We start from the raw sequence: 12,961 nt of genomic DNA, 5'->3' as shown, positions 1-12,961 counted from the left end.
CAATATACCAGGAACTGGAACCAACCCATCAATTCTACTTGCTGGAACCAGAATTGACCCAACCAGTTCCGGTCCATCAGGTCCAACCCGACCTATTGACAATCCTATTGATATTGTTCATCCCATCGGAGTTGTAGTTTTTAAGCCAAGATATATCGTTGAAATTTGAAAACCCTAAAGCAGAGCTTGGTTGCAGTGCAAATCATACTTGCACTAACACAAATGCATGGGAGTGCAAATCTGATTTAGTTTTGCATTGACATTGGCACTTGTCTTATTTGGTTGAAGGTGGTGCAATTAATAAAATAATTTTGCACTTGTTTGTTTGAGTTGTAAAAAAACAAGTGCCGCAAATAAAATGTACAGCTTGGATTCTTATTAATTTTTTTTGGCTTTGTCAAGATATAGGTTGAGATATGCATATGTACCACATGTAACACCAAAATAGGCATCAAAATGTATAGCCATTAATACATTTTATATATGGCTCCACTTATAACACATCTATTTAGTTTTTAAAAATCAGTCCTACAATCCTAACTTTATCCATACTAAGATAGGCTCACATTTGCATATGAACCATGTTTAAAACCTACATAGACATCAAAGCATGGGGTCATGATAATGGGAATGTTTGATTTTGTTGGTGCTTATTAAAGTGTTGGCATTTATTGCATACGAAGCAAAATGAAACAATTGTTTGGTTTTATCGTTTATCAAATAAATGGTAGAAAACTGAAACGTTTTGATTTTTGTGTATGGGGCATTTGGAGAAACGTCGAATTCTTATTTCTCTCAATGCCCCAGTATTTCCTGAAACACTAAATGTTGATGTGGCACACTTTGATGGGTATTAATTTGAGGTAAAAAATAAAAAACGTTTAAAATGAAATTCAATCAAACAACAAAAACAAGAAACATTTAAAGTAAAAAACATTAAACGTGGAAAACACATGGTCACAATAGCAAACCGAGAAATCATCGTGAGAAATCAGCTCTCCCTCTAGAAAGTTAACTTATTCTACAAAATACATTAAAAAGATATTAAAACTCAAAAGTTGGTCTTTATCATGTAGAAACCCTTTTATCTTTTCAAAGGCGCAAGTAGATTGAGATATATTACGTGTCAACTTCATATCACTCATGGGTTTCTATATTCGGTTCATTAAGTTCATGATGGGTTTAGACGGACCTGATAGGGCCCTCAAATCACAAAAGTTGAGATGCAGAAGCCTCAAATCACAACCGTTATGATTTTCTGGTCTTCTAATAAATCAAAGACACAATGTCAAGAGAGAGAAAGAGAGAAAAATTATAAATACCATCCACTAGATGATCTTAGCTTGTAAAATTAAGGGACATATAATATTTTAGTTTGAATAATTTCAGAAGATATTATTTTATATTTCCTATTTGTATAATATTTTTGGTTGTGGCTCCATTATAGCTAGGCCCACTGTAGGTGTGCCAACTGGATGCAATGAGCCGGGCCAAACTCAGCCTCAGATTGTCATTTCTCAGCCAAGCACAAATGGGTTGGTCTGAATTTTGAGTTCTTAAATAATGGGTTGCTCTGAATCTGATTTTAAGACTGTCTAATGCTACAAGCTGGGAACACTATACATGTACAGTTCTTATAAATGGAAATTTTGAACCCCAGTCCAACCCAATTTGGGTTTCATCTATCAAAGTTTGGGTCGAGCCCAATCCAAATTGCAGCCTATATGTGTTGCTTGTGTATTTGTTAATTGTTACCCAGAAACTGAAAAATGTGGAAAGGGACACATGAACCAGAAGGATGAGGTTAAAGCTTAAAACTAGTGGCCAGTGATTTAGTTGGCGGATCAAATGGTTTTATTAACTGAAGTGGCAGCCTGAAATGGCTAATGTTTGTTTATCAAACCATCTTTCCACGTGGCAAGCCACAGTCCAGTAGCTCTTTGCTGCAAGGTGCTATGATTGAAGGAAAGGTGCAATACAAGAGGCTCTTTATTGCATGGAAGCTGATAATGACAAGACACCACGCACATCTGGACGACACCTTCTCTGATGGACGAATGACTACAGCCACGTGGTCTTTTCCGGTTTGTCTTCTATTAGTCATTGGCATGTCGAACTTTCAAAGACGAGAGCAAACCAACAGAGCAAAATGTTGCTTGTTGGGTCGGTCGTTGCTTGCCACTGCAATAATGTTATAATGGTTTGCTTTCATGTCTTTGCGTCCAAAAATCAAAGGGTTCCAAGTCTTGAACCATATTCCACTTTGGCTGCGGTCCAACTTCTTGGACCATTTCTCTGTTTTTTAGATTAGGTCAAGGCTTAACATATCCTCCACTTAATTTCCCAACTCAAAGCCTTCTTGTCCAGCTCAGTTTCACCTTGCCCACTTAAAATCCACGTCAGATTTCTTAGTGGTGGGTCGCTTATATCATCTTTCTGAGCTCAGCTGCACCTTGTCCACTCAAAATGTAAATGGACCCACATCGATGATTTTTCTAATTCTATAAGACTGAATTTGAAAAGAGTACAAATGCAAATATGTAGAGTGTAAAACTTTATATTTTGTATGTATTTATATTGTACATATTTACATTTTTATTCTTTCCAAAGTGAGCCTAAGTGAATGAGATTGAATCACTTTGTGGGACATTGAGTGTTGAGGGTCAATTTTGGAATCTCCTGCTCACAAGGATTTTATCTAAGAACACAACATCTGTACATTGAGAATATCTTTCCATGAATGATAACATATTAATTGGGAAAATGTTCTCAATATATGTTTGTAATGTCCTGTGGGTAGGTATGAGTAGTATCCTTGTGAGCAGGAGATCCGAGCTCAACAATAGGGGTCTGGAATCGGAATACACCATACCATCTAACTGTTTGATTGAATGGAATTATAATCTCATTTCTATTTTGGGTGAAATTGCATTTTTCCATTTGAGGGATTCCCTTTCCTTCTCTTAGAAATGAAAAATTGAAAATCCACTCCAGCTGATTTGGATTTGGGTTTCGATTTCTGTCTAAAACAAACAGGTGGGAGGAATCAACCATTCCAATTCTGATTTACATGAATTTCGATTCCAATTCCGATACCCATCTAAGAGGAATAGGCCATTCCGATTCCCACTTCTATGGATTTCATTCCCATTTCAATTCCAGACTAAGGGAAGATCAATATCAAAACACGTGGCAAGTTGTAAAATCGGTCCTCAGACCATAGACCTTCCCTTACTTTTGTTAGCAACTGGGATGCTTCTAATAGGACCGCCCGAAACCACAAAAGGAAACAAGTCCAAAAGATTGGACCCGGCCCAAAAGCGCAAAAGCATAAAAAGGCAAAAGCGCTCTGCAACCTCTCCGTCTCTTCGCGAAAAACAACAAAGATTCAATCGGAATTCAGCTCAGCACAACGTCCCTCATCTACAAGTCAAACTTGGATTATGGGACTTGACGGGATAACATAAACCGAGATTCCATGGCTAATGAATACAACTCCATACTGTAGCCATCGGATTAGAATCCTTTTTCCATCTTGAATAATAAAAAAAATAGAGTGATCAACCGGGGTTGGGATATCACATGTGGCCATTTGTTCATCCGTTAGATTAAATCTGTCATGTCATCCGTCCACGTGGCAAACAAAACCTGCACTGCGGACCTCAGGGTCCCAGCATTACCATGTGAAGCCGTTCGCATTTGAACTTTGACCCGACGAGACCCTAAAATAAAACCTAAAAAACCCAATAACAAACAAGTGGCTTAATGTTGCTTTCTGGTAGCCTGGTAGGTCGCGACGAAGATTCCGCGCAGAGATAGACAGCGTGAAACGGTGAAAGCTATAGCCAATAATAAGCTCCTCCCTCGATAAGTCGGCCCCACAGATCAGACTCTTTGTCATCGACACGTGGAGGTTCCAGATATTACCAAAAAGGATGATGATACTACGTACTCTCATCTGCATTATATGATAGCGGCTTAGCGAGTCCCTTTGTCTGTTTTGCCCCTCCAATTAGCATCACTCAACTCTCGACCGTTTGAATCATTCGGTATTCGCTTTTGTCCTACAGGCTACAATCAAAAAACTCGGACGGATACTATTATTCCGATTATCCTAAGGCCCACTGATTGAACGGTCATGATATATGATAGCATCATAGCAATCCCCTATATTATATGTAATAAGTGCAAGAAGAGGGGGGGAGAATAGATGGAGGCGGAAAGAGAAGGAATAGTCGGAGTGGATCATACTCCGCCGGTGAGTCCTCGTTCAGGATAACAGGTGGGATTTTAGTCGTTTGCTCTATTCAAATCTCCTCCACAGTGAAGTTCTCTCTGTTTTTTCTCTTAGTTTCCATCTATGAAGACGAATGGACTGGACACTCCGTCGTCGATGCTCCGGCGGAGGAACTCCATATCTTCTTCTGTGGTCCCCACGAAGCTCGATCTCCCGGCTCAGAGCTCAAGCTTTCCCGTCGTCAACGGCGACAAGTCGTCGTCGTTGCCGACCGATTTCGAGCTTGTTTCGTTACGATCACAGACCTACACCTCCTTGAAGGACCTCCTCCCTTCATCACCGGCGGCGGTAGTCCAGTCTCCGACCGGCCCCGGCAGTCAGTCCTGCTACGAGATCTCCATCAGGAACCGCCTCGTCAAGCAGGCCGCCTGGGCTTACCTCCAGCCTATGTCCTCGTCGCCGAGCTCCTCCGGTACGTATTTCTTCCACCGGATGTGGGTCAGGGTCTCCAGCGACTACTTTAGGAATCCGGTCAACGCTTGTCTTGGGTTTATCAAACAACATATTATTCCGGTGATCACGCGGGTCTTCAATCGGTTGCTCGGAGCGATTTGGGTGGGAAGGAGACATGAAAAGCGGCATCAATAACGGCCGCTATCTACCTCTGACGGTGATGGTGTGACGAACCTCTATGTAATTGACAGAATAGATTCTATTTCTTTGTGTAATTAATTTCTTTGTTTTTCTTTTTTCGTTTTTTTAAAAAGATTGAAACTTCCGTTTTTTTATAGAGGATTGATGCAAAGAAAAGAAAGAATGAAGTGGAATTAATTGGGAAAAACAAGAAACGAAAGAATTTTGAAGTACAATTTGTCTTTTTTTTTTTAACTATTTTTTCTTCTTGGGGCTCGGCATGGCCGTCTTAGTGGCTTGTTGAAAGGTGGTTGAGTCAGATTTGTAAAGGGAACCCAATGTTGGGAACCACGAGCGGCGTTTTGGCGGTGGTGATGTCGACGGTGACCGCCTGTTGCTGGGATGTTTTGTCTGCCAGTCGCCGGAGGAGATTGTGTTGAGAGGAGGCGCACTGGGGTACTGAGGATCGATCTTCTGCAAGAATTAAGAGAAAGAATGCTGGGTGAATCTAATTTTATGGATTGACTGATTGTTCACTTAAGTGGGTGTGTTTCACTTGAATGGAATGGAGCCATGAGACTCAAAGCTCAGTTACAGATCGATCTTGGGTGGTTTATTATAGAAGTTTTTGATCATTTGATGTGTGAACATGCAGGGAACTGTGCTGTTTGCACAGTTTTAGATTGGGAAAATGTCATATAATTAAGCTCAGATTGCCAAGGAACAGAGATGTACCGGAATTTCGTTGCCTTTAGCCTTTGAAGTTAAATACTGGAGGAATTGAACAAATGTTGTCTCTCCGAATTGAGCACAGTTCTTCCAATGCATCACAGCTAAATCCCAGGCTCTTGCCCTCAGTTCCCCCATATTCTGATCGAGATCTGGCTCATACTTCGTCATGAAAGGCCGCAGGAAGGTTTCATAGACATAACTAGTTCCCTACATTTGCAGTTAAGCTTCTAACATTAGGAAATTGAGTATAAATTGCAGAACCCAGTAATCAGTAATTTTCTTTTGTTATTTTTCAGTTAATACCATAGAAGAATTACCCTGGTTCTTGGAAACCATAAGTAGATCATGAAGGCCAGCTTCATCTCCCCATACATGGGTAACCTTCACAAGCAAGTATATTCTTCATAAGAAACTTGAAATCTTTTATCTCTATCTCTGAATATCTACAAATAACTGAAGAGTTAAGCTATGCTTTACCATGAGATGAAGATATCCCCCACCCTCTCAGAAGCAGTAACCAGTGCAACAATGACCCTGCAAGATTTGTTAACAGCAGGTTCTTATCTTCACCTGAGAAAAAATAAGCTATACAGTCTGTTCAGAGAATGCAGATTTTCATTTACTCAATACTGTTCCTGTAAAGCTGTTTCATTGACCAGTTATTCAAGAGAATCTTCCTTCAGATGTCACTCACATTTGACAAGTAGTCAAATACTAATTGGATTAACCAGCCCATCAGTGCACAACAAGCCAATGCCAAGTCTTATCAGAGGTGCATGGATGCCTCTATACGTTTTAAGCCCATCCTTAATATCAGTGGCACTTGCTTTTATTCATAATTGGATTTTAGTTGGTGACAGACTCACAAGAAAGACCAACATCTTTTTCCTGGCTTGTCTTCTACATAATACAAAACTGTCTCTAGTAAATTTGGAGATAAAGCCCCTGGCCCCTCAATGACTCTTGCAACACGCTCAAAGCCCCTGGATCCCCAATAGGAAGAGTGCCGTGTGAATAACATTCACGGTCTGTATTTACACGCTCAAAGGTGAATTCCTTTTTGGGATCCTGGTTCTGATGGTCCGATTGTCTCTTCTAGGCAGTGGCTGGCGACTTGGATTCAGGTGCATCCCATTTTTTATGAGGTTGCATATTGATCTGGGTACAGAGCACTCCTAGTTGGATCTGAGGCTGCCAAACTTGCCCATGGTTTTGAAGGATCCAACACGGCACACCTGCGTAACCAGATGATTTTAACCATCTCCTATGAATGTTACTCTGTTTGCAGTGCAAATGTGAAATGGATACAAATTTTGCACCCGGTTCAGTTCCACTTCCACATCTGCTTGTTGGTTATTATGATTTACACTCCTACCTGATTGCAAATTTGCACTAATTGACAGTGCAAATTTTGCATCTAAAAAACTGATGCAAAATTTACACTTTTCTTCTATCTCAATTCTCTCTCATATAAAGTGAGGAGCATGTCATTTTATTTCCTATCTTACTCCTCCCAAACAAAAAACCTTCCTCTTCCATCTCTCTTACACCCTTTTCTGCCCCACCAGGATCCATATGGATCCATATAGTGAAAGTTTGGCAAAAATTTTAGTGGTGGCTGCCAATTTGACGCTCCCTCCTTTACCCAGGTTTGGAACAGCAGCATAAGACAAACTCACACTGTGTAGTATGTGATATTATAAAAAATAAAGAAAAAAGAAGGGATGAACTCGTATTACTTACTATTTTACTTCTTACAAACAAGACAACATTAAAATCTGAAGCAAAACTGAAAAGGATGACAGAATTTACGTTCGGTCCATTTACATTCCCCTGCATTAATACTAGTGCAAATGAAACAAACCGAGCCTAATGGGAAAAGAAGTTTAAAATCACTTTTTCCTCTGATCAATCAAAACGTGCCTCATGAATTTTGACAAATACCACCACATTAATAATACCGATTGAGCTGAATGGAGTCTATATATCAAGCTTAAATTTGGCATGAAGCTTAATATAGCCTGAGTTGAATTAAGCTTATTACAAGCCAAGCTTGAATTTCTCAACATTAACTTGATTCGTGTTCACCAGTAAGGGGCTGTTTGAATAACAACCGAAGTTGGTGAACAAAACACTTGTTGCTTTGTCTTTTAATTGTTAGAATAACTAAACAATTAATTTTTTATGATAATTTACCCAACTTTCAGCATCAGAAATAAAATGACACAACCTCTTTAAAAGGAACTTATGCTGACAAAGCAATAACCTTTTCAGTTTATCTTCAGCTTTTATCAAAAGGTCCCTAAGTTTGGATGCATCAAATCAATGCATTCTAATCCTCAAAACATTGCGCATTTGGTAAGTCATGGACTCATGGGGCTCTAGCTAATCCCATTTATTATTATTATTTAGAAAATGCAAAACAAATCTTAATCATTTTTTAAAATATTTTTATTATAAAAAATTAAACTCTTTATTTTAAACACAGTATCCTTTTTTCCTTTCACATCCTATCTACCGAGATCAGATAGAACCAGCAAATCTGATCACCAAACCTATGGACTTTCTTTACTAATCTTTAACTAATCATGTCCTTCTTCTGACTATGAATCATGTGGGTCCCATCTCCTAAACCTCCACGTGTACGCCATGGTTAATCACTAAATTGGCAACCTCACAAGTCTACAGCTAGTAATCTATACTTCTATACCTTTCACCAGCCTTCTTCAGACACTTTTTAAACGTTATTTGAAAATTAAAACCAAGTCTACCTACGCTTTCTTCCTTTGGTAAGAAATTTCCTAATAATGGTGGGCTTCCTCTGTCACTGGATTCGTTTGAACAAGAAGGAAGAGCAAAACCGGTTGAAAATTGAAACTCCAATAAGGCCTTTGATAATTTCATAGCTTTAGCAAAATTTGAAAGCTAAGGGAAGCTTATCCCTACCAATATTGACACCAAAACCGGAGTTGATCAATCTCGACTCTGTTCTTCTCCATGGTTTTGAAGCACTCGAACGCAGGATATATATACCCTAGCACCATCCTGCCATTCAAAATCCGAAAGCAATTCTAGGTTCAAGAAGAATCGAGATTATTTTGTCCTAATTACAGTCTCAAAAGAAATGAAATCAGAGTCAAGAAAATCAAGATAGGTAGAGATGAATAGGATTATAGGAAGATAATTAGCAACATACATGAGACTCCTGGTAATGAGTTCCCCCAACATTTCGTTTTCTTATGCAACAACAATCTTCAATTATTCTACAAAACCACGAATAGATTCAACTCTTTGTAATTCTATGACACAGACAATAGAAGCCAAGGAACGTAAGCAAAATCAGCAGAAAATTAAAAAAAAAAAAAAAGAAATTAAACGCCTCTCAACCAAACAGAACATTCCAGCTTACAATCCCGAGGAGCTTAGAAGGAATCATACAACCAAACTCTTGTCCCGAAACACAGAGACAATAAGAAAACCAGAGTCTAAAAAAAATGAACTCAGCCAAACCTTGGAGACGAATGGAGATTGGTAAATTGATGAAGTCAAGGTCTCTACCAGAGTTCAAATTGACGGATCAAACCCCTGCAATCGCACTGAATCTGGTCAAGATACAGTAAAGCTCCAAGAGATAATTCAAGAATTTGCTTTCAGATTCTGGTTTCCTTTTCCTTTTACCTTCAGCGGTGGATCCTTGGTTGTTCTGTAAGAAAAACTAAGCAATGATGAAGAAATGGTGGGAGAAGGATCAATTTGGATTTCTGAGAAGCTTGAGATGCAAGAATAAAGAAGTCCGCAAGGAATAATCTACAGAGAGAGAGAGAGGGGAATAAGGAAGGTTACTTGCCACTAACGCTTCCCTCTTCTTTGATTTTCTGAAATGCCGAAGAGAGAGGGAGAAAAAAAAAAGAAGATTTCTTGGGATTCTTCAAAACAGAATTAGTGTTTGTTTTCGTTGGCGCCCTGTCTCTGGCAGTTGGATTCAGGTAAGGGCATTTTCGTGAATCAAGTTTATTCATACTGTAGAGTAGACCTTTTGACCGTTGACTACAACTACAAATGATGTATTATGTATATACTGCTTTTAGATTTTAGTATATGGTATTGTTGATGTATGCGACGAGAAGCGATACTGTGATACTGCCGTAGTTATATGAAACCCTATCTGTACAAACATCTTAACATCGAATGGGGTGATAGGGACGTGGGGAAATCTAACGGTTTGGATTCAAGAAACATTTTTTTTGTAGCCTTCAAAAAGCAATTAGGTGCAGACGTGGAAGCTTCTATGTATATATCAAGCGGAGTTGCTATGGTTAGACTGGGTATAGCTTTTAACCAACTTCTGTTGTTGATAACTAAAGTTGTCTAGAGTGGGCGAAGTTTCTTCGGTCTTGTTTGGTAGTGGTTAGGCCTGGGAGGGACAGAGGGCGGGCGTGGGGCTGGTCTGGATCATTTCGTTTTGTTCATTTGGGTTTTTGATTCGGTTTTCAAAGTGCATGGGACTTCATCTGGTCTACATTTGGTTACTTGATAACTAACCTCTTTTTTTTTGTATTTTTTTAAAGGTTTGTTTAACACCCAAACTCACCTAGAGGAAATTCTTGAATTAGTTAAACCGATTGGAATCGCCAAGTGTTTAATCCAATTATAGGGTCTTTTCATTTTTTATTTATATTTTAAACGATTTCTATCAACAACAACAACAACAACAACAATAATAATAATAATAATAATAATAATAATAATAATAATAATAATAATAATAATAATAATAATAATAATAATAATAATTTTCAATCATGACATTTATTTTTGTTTAATATGAGGAGACATGCTTCAGCTTTACAATAAATTTTATATATTTTTAGTATTTTTTCTTTTTTATATTTTCCTTAATTTTTATGTCATTAATTAAACCATTTAACACTTAGGCTCAGTTTGGGAGGAGTGCAAGTACAAATATGTAGAGTGCAAAATCTTGCATTTTGTATATATATTTGTATTGTACATATTTATATATGTATAAATACATGTTATTTTGTGCGTGTTTAAAAATACAAAATATTGAGTCTGGATCTCTTGCCCACGAGAACTCTGCCCATATTTATCGGAGTCACACATGGAGAACATCTTATCCTCTGCATAGTATTATGCAGGAAGAGATGTTTCCAATTCACGGGGGGTAGTGTATTGTGGGTAGGCGTGGACAGAGTTCTCGTGGGCAGGTGATTCGGACTCATTTGTATTTGCACTCCTTCCTTGCGTTCAGTTTAAAAAGCAAAAAAAAAAAATAAATAAATAAAGGTTCAGTTTGAAAGAAGTATAAATGCAAACATGTAGAGTACAAATAATATTATATATAAAGTTTTGCATTGCACATATTTGCATTTATACACTTCCCAAACCAAGCCTTTATTGTTGAGCGGCTGATTTTCCACTAGGATGAAAAAGAAAAAAAAAATACATAAATCTTAAGCTTGTGAGTAGGTATGACAATTTGCTCTATTTTCCCGATTCCCATGAGAATGGGTGGGGATGGGGATGGAGAAAATTTCATTCCCATTGATGGGAATAGGATGAGGATCCCTAATCTCCATCCCAAGGGAATCCCAATTGTATATATAATTCGAAACCAGATATTTATAATTTTAATAGATGGGTTTAAGGCCCAAAACTTTTATGTTAATTATTTGTGTTTTTATTATGAGTTAGTTAATGAATTTATGTTAACATTTTTATAATATGATTAAATATGTTTAAATGTATTTGAATATACTTAGATTTATTTTGAAAGGATTATAAATTATAACTATTTAATATTCTGGAACAAAAAGATAAAGTAAATATGATATCATAAGAAAAAGGTGAGGAGTGGGGACCCTTGTGGGCACAGGGATAGGGGGATCCTTGTCCCCATGGTGGGGACGGGGAGGGATGAAAATGGTGTTTTTTCTTTTGGCAGGGAGAGGGATGGGGGTGGCTGGCTCCACTGTACCCACCCTGCCCCATTGCCATTCCCACTAATAGGCTTGGGCTCAGATTGTAAGTATCAAGCCTGAATAATTTTTGAGTGAGTCTCAGGCTTTTCTAAATAAACCCAATCCGATATTATCAATGTATATATATCAGTATATGATAATATATAATAATTATTATTAATAATATATACTGAAATTTTCTTGTTTCTACTCAGGCTGACTTGGGGCTTGAACTGAACATTTTTGTTAATAAAGTGGCCAAATTAACCTGCCCCAAACCCAGCCCGGTCCGGCCTATGAACAACTTTAATAAAAACCAGTTCTGAAAGGAGATTAAGGTTGCATTTGACATTTCTTATTTTAATTTTTTTTTTTATAATTGAAAATTCAGTGTTTATAAAAACATTATAACTGTAAAAAATAGACAAATTCTTAAAATAAAGAGTGTTGTTGCCAAACACCACCCAACCAACATAAGATGAGATCAATCGGTTTCTTTTCTAATATATGGCGAACATCCCTGTAGCCCGAAGTCATGGGCAGGGAGATATTTACAAACAAATAATCATTTTGACGCAGTTGGGTTATTTTTATTTTGCAACGCATTTTTTTGTTAATAAAATTTGATTTGGTTGTACATAAAAATAAAATTAAAGGAACTGAACACATTTTCACTTGCATGCACACAAACTAGTTATATAAAACAAATATTTTTAAGAAAACGACAAATAATCTGAATCTAAATCTAAATCTTAGGCAACAGGAATTTGGAATTGGAATGAGAGTACGGAAATAGGACCGTTCCGATTTTGATTCTGAAATCTTGTTCCGATTCCCACTACCAACTAAATAGACCCTTGGTTATTTGTCAAAGAGAGAGGGTTAGGGTTAGGGTTAGGGTTAGCTCCTTACCAGTAAGAATCCAACCAAACCAAAGACGGCCTTAAAAAAGTAATATAATTTGATAATACGTGGTAAAAGAAGCCTTTTGTAGTCAACAATTCATCAATTGGAAGGATTGAGTGAAGCAAAAGTCGAGGCTATGGCTTTCTAATCAAGAAACACAATAATAAGTTTATATAAAAGAGGAAACTCCGCAAGAGCAGAACTCCACTACATGACAAACTTTATGTAACAGAAAGCCTGAAAACGGGAAAGCTCCGGAAAGCCGGAACACACTCCTTCACGTCTTAAACTTAACACAGTTTTTGTTAACATGCACGGGTGGTGGACAAACAAACGGGACCATTACTCTACCACATCTCTGATAAAAAATCCGTTTGCTGAAGTACAAAAGAAGACGAAGAAGAAGAGAGAAGAGAAGAAGTTTGTGAATGAGTGGCAATGTATTCTCATTCGGCCTACAAACTAATATATA

The 12,961-nt window shown here is 37.8% G+C and overlaps 1 protein-coding gene across 4 annotated transcripts; it reads right to left on the bottom strand.

Annotated features, from left to right (window-relative positions):
• Positions 1 to 5,036: 5,036 nt before the first annotated feature.
• LOC104601360 (putative HVA22-like protein g) lies at positions 5,037 to 9,507 on the bottom strand. 4 transcript variants are annotated; one of them, XM_019198453.2, is made up of 8 exons: positions 9,281 to 9,507; positions 9,113 to 9,204; positions 8,799 to 8,865; positions 8,549 to 8,647; positions 6,080 to 6,136; positions 5,920 to 5,983; positions 5,606 to 5,809; positions 5,037 to 5,344 (listed from the first exon to the last, which is right to left on the bottom strand). In XM_019198453.2, the coding sequence occupies exons 3-8, from the start codon at positions 8,828 to 8,830 to the stop codon at positions 5,126 to 5,128; spliced, it is 675 nt and encodes a 224-aa protein (XP_019053998.1). In that variant the 5' UTR covers positions 8,831 to 8,865; positions 9,113 to 9,204; positions 9,281 to 9,507; the 3' UTR covers positions 5,037 to 5,125. The 4 variants fall into 4 exon arrangements, with proteins under 4 accessions (XP_019053998.1, XP_010262954.1, XP_010262953.1 ...); XM_010264652.3 differs by having other exon boundaries at positions 9,113 to 9,198; XM_010264651.3 differs by having other exon boundaries at positions 9,113 to 9,187.
• Positions 9,508 to 12,961: the final 3,454 nt, after the last annotated feature.

The sequence above is a fragment of the Nelumbo nucifera genome, chromosome 2 (genome assembly GCF_055504915.1).
Source record: "Nelumbo nucifera cultivar China Antique chromosome 2, China Antique-T2T, whole genome shotgun sequence".
Classification (NCBI taxonomy): Eukaryota; Viridiplantae; Streptophyta; class Magnoliopsida; order Proteales; family Nelumbonaceae; genus Nelumbo; species Nelumbo nucifera.
The sequence above is the reverse complement of the archived record's forward strand: the minus strand, read 5'-3'. Positions and strand labels throughout refer to the sequence as shown.

What these genes read in the sequence shown, in the direction of transcription:
- LOC104601360 (XM_019198453.2), bottom strand. Translation starts at nt 8,830, where the DNA reads ATGTTGGGGGAACTCATTACCAGGAGTCTCAT. An exon ending in CGGTTTTGGTGTCAATATTG is followed by an intron (nt 6,137 to 8,548) that starts GTAGGGATAAGC and finishes CAAATCTTGCAG; the next exon opens with GGTCATTGTTGCACTGGTTA. An exon ending in GGGGATATCTTCATCTCATG is followed by an intron (nt 5,984 to 6,079) that starts GTAAAGCATAGC and finishes TTGCTTGTGAAG; the next exon opens with GTTACCCATGTATGGGGAGA.